General features: G+C 38.9%; 1 protein-coding gene across 2 annotated transcripts in view; it reads right to left on the bottom strand.

The window, feature by feature from the left end:
* Positions 1–2547: 2547 nt before the first annotated feature.
* The window catches only part of UBE2D2 (ubiquitin conjugating enzyme E2 D2), a 59562-nt gene continuing 56109 nt past the window's right edge, over positions 2548–6000 (bottom strand). For both annotated transcript variants that reach the window (XM_023735599.1, XM_004381063.1), the window contains exons 6-7: positions 5727–5820; positions 2548–4240 (exon numbers count right to left, since the gene is read on the bottom strand). In XM_023735599.1, coding sequence (XP_023591367.1) covers positions 4195–4240; positions 5727–5820 — 140 coding nt within the window. In that variant the 3' untranslated portion in view covers positions 2548–4194. The remainder of the gene's footprint in view (positions 4241–5726; positions 5821–6000) is intronic.

Below are 6000 nucleotides of genomic sequence, written 5' to 3'. Positions count from 1 at the left end.
TCAAACCTGAGAAAGCTGGTCTGAGGTCGGCAAAACTAAACCCTGAGCTCCACTCACTCATGTTCTTCAGCAGCTCTACAATTGGGGGAGGGGAGACTACTTCATAAGATTCAAGATTTTTAATTAGGAGGAAGCTCAAATAGGAGAACTCTTGAGAACAAGTGGCTTAGGGCAGAGAGAGAGAGATGCCTGGGAAAATGGCAGTTGTCACCCCTCAAATCCTTGAGAAGTTTGAAAAGGAACATAGTACATTCACCAAGGCTGGTGGCTGCTCTTCTATGTACAGCATGCACTGGAAGCCTGGCTTGGGCACTCAGTGGCTTCTCCTTGGCCTTTCCAAAGGTGATCAACCGTTTGTTTTCAGAGTACACTCTGGGGTGATCGGGTGCCTCAGCCTTGGAAAACGCCACTGTACCAGTAACATCTTACAATCCCCATTTTCAAACAAAAGAAAAACAAACAGAAAACCCACTCAATTGAAAACAATTAAGCTGCTGTCTTGGCACTGGGTGTTCATTTAGTTTTGTATCTGCTAAGAGGCAGATTACACTTTACCTCTGATCAGATGCAGCTCCACAAATAATTAAAAAAATGAAAAGTGATCACTCATTGCAAAAATGTCTAACTCTGCTCAACCAGTCCAGGAGTAGTCATTGAGAAAGGGCAAAGCTGGCTGGTAGCTGTATTACACATTCAGCCACTGAGGCCAAAGGCCTTAGAGACTTTGGTCATTCCTAACCTTTGAGCTTTCCCACTTATATTGACTAAGGTAATATATAACAACAATGAGGAAATGAATTTGTTTCATGAATATTAAGCATGACAAAGGAATAAAGCTAGTACCCAGGCCAGTTTTCCTATTTCTAAGCCCATCCCAGGAATTGATCTGGAAATATTCAGAGGGCCTGAATACTAACCACTTACACTAGTCTTGGCTAACTCAGGTTACATTACCAGAGAAAGGCTTTCAAGGAAGGCTTTTGTGGGGTACAGAGGGCTCAGACAGAGCCAGTTTTCATCTAAGCATACACCCCCCAAAAAATCTATTTTCTCTGCTTGGCTGGATAGCTCAGTTTGCTACCTTCACTTATTTTCATATTAAAAAGCTGTTGTCTTTTGTATAACAGCACATCCACCAAAATAACCCATCACTTGAAATAAAGAGTGCTTCACAAAGGGGAAAGGAAGAATCAAAAGGAAATGCGCCCTTAACACTAGCGACAATTTGCTACGGGGCAATACAAGATGCTTATTCCTGATTCAAAAGCGAGGAAAGATGTGTTCATAACTCAAAAGATTTACAAACTAAAGAAAGTTCTTCTATTAAAACCTATCTACTGGATGTTAAAGGTGCCATACACCAGACTGAGACAAAAACCAGAGTTTCATGTTAACTGGGACAGTTTATAAGCATCCCAACTATAATTTAGAAATAATCCATTTCTCCTGACAACCTACCTAGGGCTCAAAAAGTACAATACTCTCACAGTTAGAAGTGGAAAAGAAATGCCTCTATTGCTAGGTCAGTGCAGAGAACACTGGTGTTTCCCTCGTGACCACCACACCTTTTCCTTCTCTCTACAGACTTCTCTGCCCTACCTTGCCCCAACAGCCCTCCAACCAAGTCTTGTACTACCCAAAATACAGAACCTGCAGGACAATGCTATTCTGGCCAGTGGCCAGCAACAGAGCATGCAACTATCCAAAATAACTTAGTTTTATCAAAAAAGACTGCTCCAATTATAAGCTGACAAAGTATTCCATGCTATTAAGCAGCAGAGGAAGAGAACTTGTCCACTTGGGATTCCCTTGTAACCATGGCCTCACCAACATAATCAAGGTTACTTCAGACTAGGTTTACATGTGACAAAGCCAGAGAAACTCCTCTAAAGAGCAATGTGATCCCAGGTGAGAATTGCCCTGAGTTGACACTTTTGTGTGTGTGTGTGTGTGTGTGTGTGTGTGTGTGTAAGAGAGGAAGGTGGCCTCCCTCACTGAGCCTTCAATCAGCACATGTATACAGACTGAATCAAACATGCCCTCACAGAAGTGGGCAAGACCAAGCTGCATTTAAGGCCTAATATTGTTTGTGACCATTCAAGCTCTTTCACTTGGCCCCTGCATACCAGGGTGATGACTTTTATTTAGCACGTAAAAATACTTAAGAGTACTCTTGTCAAAATATCTACATTATGATGTAATAACTGGTAATAAGCTGGCTGTTTTCTAAAATGAGAGGCAAATAAACAATGGTCTTTCAGGATCTGTGCAACTGACCCGTGGTCAACAGTATAGCAAGCCCCAAAATGAATTCCCACCTGCCCATGATACTGAGAATACACGGTGATTTTAGGTTAGAGTTCAATTTTAACTTCTTTTCCCATGACTGGTAACAATCAAAACTTTTCTGTAAGGTCAAAAATGCTGGAAATGCTAATAAATAATCATCAGCTAAAATGTAGCACTTTAAGAGGTTTCAGGTTATACTATACTTTAGTTTCCAGATGAAAGACCAGTGACACTGAGAGATGAGACAAGGTGAACAAGTTTAAAACCAAAAGCAGTGGACATTTATTCCTCAATTTTTGTGCAAGAGTGTAAAGATGCATTTGAAAGAACCTGGTGGCTAAAGAGCATCAGCCATGGCCTTCGGGCTGGCCTGGTTTACAATCAGATTAGGAGAAAAGGGGGGGTGGGGCGCGGGTAACTTGCCTAGTTCACGTGAACAATGTTTCTGGCAAACACAGTTGTTTACAAGTTTCAAACTACATTCTACTAGAGTCAAGGGAAGACTTCAAAAAAGCCATATACAGTACAATTTAAAATTGGATGAACATCCTGCAAATGTTAGTGCAAAGTAATTATGCAGACTCTCCAATACAAGATTGTGCTCATGTTTCCGAGGTTTGGTCAATGTTGCTCTTTTACAATTACAATCACAGAGGCTTAATTTACCAAAGACCAATTTCTTTGCGTTCTACGTCCTATGCACCAAGGGAATGTCACAAGGTTTTGGTGAAATGCAGCTTAGTTTCATTAATAAAGCTAATTTCTTATTTAGTTTAACAGTCATGTTCCTGGAATGCTGTGCATCTAAGTTTTATGGAAATGCTTTTAAGCTTATGCCCCTATCTTGTTCAGTAAAGTTACTCTCAAAATACCCTTTTTACTATGTAAACTGGAATTGTTTCATGATTTTAAAATGCAACCAACATAAATGAAAACATTTCAGGGGTGGAGGAAAATCCACCACTAATCTCAGCTAGACAAAGTTCTTAAAATCAAAAAGCCTATTCACACAAAGTTATATGTAATGACTGTAGTAATCAGTTTATTACACAGATTAATCATTCTTAAACGTACAAGCTCCAGAGGAGCGACTGGGTCTCTTTAAATATACACAAGTATTTCCATCAAATGTATTTTCACCCTTACATCCAGATAGACCTAAGCAGTTAAAAACGTAAGAAAAATAAGAGCTATTAGCTATGTATTAACTGAGAAACCACATACAAACCAAAGAATACGGAAGAGAAAAAGAGAAGCTGGAAGGACGAAGGTTGAAGGGGCAGGGAGATGCAAAAGAGTTGAGAACAAAGCCCATCACACTTTATGTACTAATAGCTCCAATCCATTTAAATGTTGACCAGTTAAACTTAGACCTTAAAATACAGGATGTGTGGGTGGAGTTTAATCTGGTTGGTGATAACTTTCACCTAAGACGTAGGTCCTTCAGAATAAAACGGATACAGAAACAGCTTCGTGTTCTTCACCTTGCTTTTCATAACTGTTTTGAGTTTAAAAGGATTCCACTTAAAAACAATCTCCTACAGATCAGTAGAGCTGTTCTTCCCAATTCAAGCACACACCACACCCACCACCCCTCACCTTGCCGTTATCCAAATATAAGTCAGTAACGAAAGCTTTTAGTCTCACACCTAGGTTACGCCTGGAGAACTGGCTTGTCACACACACACTTCTCTGCTAGGAGGCAATGTTGGTACAGGAGTACAGTATTTCTAGTTTGTTGTTCCAAGTATGTACAACACGCAGCACTGCTGTATCAGGTAAACATGTGCACAGGGGAAGATGAGGCGTGGGCTCATAGAAAGCAGTCAAATGGAAATCAAAAGGACTTTCTCTTTCAGAGTTCCCCTATCTTTATTTGTAGAGGTTATCCAATAATTTCTTTAATTACATCGCATACTTCTGAGTCCATTCCCGAGCTATTCTGTTGTACCTGTACACACAAAGAGAAGCTTGGCTTAACATATGTGAGGTGTCAGTTCGTAAGCAACAGATTTCATTCATTATCCCATCCAGTACTTGAGGGTATGTATAACTTTTAGGACTGTCAAACAAAGTTATGTTTCTAGCCCAAATATCTAACATGCATTTATTCAAATTAGCGGGAAAGAACTATAAAATGTGGAACAATGCTACTTATAGAAGATTCTGATTAAATTTTAGCATTTGTTGGAACACACCTTATTTTATACTTGATCAATCTATTTCTATGAAAGGTCTTTACCTCTTGATGCATTTATTTGGGGTTCTTGAAACTATATAACTCTACATTACAGTTCTTGAAACCATATACCAATAGGGATTAAACTGACATAATACTTTCCTCTATATGTCAATAAACAACTGGTTCTGGCAGAACAATTTGGTTGATAAAACAGATGGGAGTTTATTGCTCCAGAAGAAAGTTTCAGTAGTAAAATAAGCAGAGCAAAAGCCTCTACAATTCTTCTATTAGGAAAAGGATGCAGGAAAGGTCTGCTGAACATAACTATCACAATGATTTAGAACATGCCTCTGGTAGGCATTCATGTACACAATTCTAAGTATTGGACAAACATGGTTCTCCAATAAAAAACATAAAGAATTCACAAATAGTCAGTAAAAAGTATGATCTAATTTTACTCTGAATGCAGCCAGTATTACATAACTATATATACTATTCAGACCTAAACACAGACAAAACTAAACTAAGAACCAACTGCTGTTAGGACCTCAACTCCAGTGTAGCTCCATTAAAACAAAAAACAAAAAGACAACCCATCGATGACTCTCTAACCCAACAGATTTCAAGTAATTCCTTAATCATTTATATTCTAACTTTAGAAAACGAATCTCTCCCATTCAGTTCCTCCAATAATCTCACTGAATAACTTGCAAAACAAAAAAGGTTAGAACACTTTTAGTTACTACCTCTTTTGATATCCTGACATGCTGTAGTAACTCACAGCACAATTCTAAAATATCTAAATTCTTTGTAAAGTTTTGTTTTAGAAATCTGGGGCTTTCGTGTCTTAGAAACCCTACCGGGCAGTTCCACTCTGCCCTATAGGGTCACTATGAGTCGGAATCAACTTGATAGCAGTGGGTTTGGTTTTTTTGGTACTTAAGACATATTGGCTCTTAACGAAAAATGCCTGATGTCAAAAGCCAAGCATAAGACATAAAGCTGTTGGAGCGTGTACTGTAGTGAAGTTTTTACAGACAGTAAGAATCATACGAAACAATTAGGGATCCTAAGATCAGCACTGTCTACTTATAATACCTGGGGCAAATATTCCTCTTTCTTGTCCCCAGGAGAGAGAATTTGAGAGCTTCATTTTAAAAACCTTGCCTATCTTCAGCCCTTAATTAAGACAGACTTGAGACACAAACATCCCTACCCAACCACAGACACCTTTCTGTCTGGAGGTCATACTTACTTTTCTCTATCTGTTTTGTAGATCCGAGCAATCTCAGGCACTAAAGGATCATCTGGATTGGGATCACACAACAGAGAACAGATGGACAAGAGTACTAGAAAGAAAAAAACTGTATAAATTAGCAGACGATAAAAGCAAAGGGCTGGGAGAACATGAGATACCAACACATGAGAAAATTCTAAGAACCTATTTATATTGCAGTGCCTAGCAGTTTTGTTCCACCTAGCCTTATAATTACAGTAACCAACCAAGATTTAAAGGAACTTATAAAGAT

Source organism: Trichechus manatus, unplaced genomic scaffold, assembly GCF_000243295.1.
Source record: "Trichechus manatus latirostris isolate Lorelei unplaced genomic scaffold, TriManLat1.0 scaffold00080, whole genome shotgun sequence".
NCBI classification, from domain to species: domain Eukaryota; kingdom Metazoa; phylum Chordata; class Mammalia; order Sirenia; family Trichechidae; genus Trichechus; species Trichechus manatus.
The sequence above is the reverse complement of the archived record's forward strand: the minus strand, read 5'-3'. Positions and strand labels throughout refer to the sequence as shown.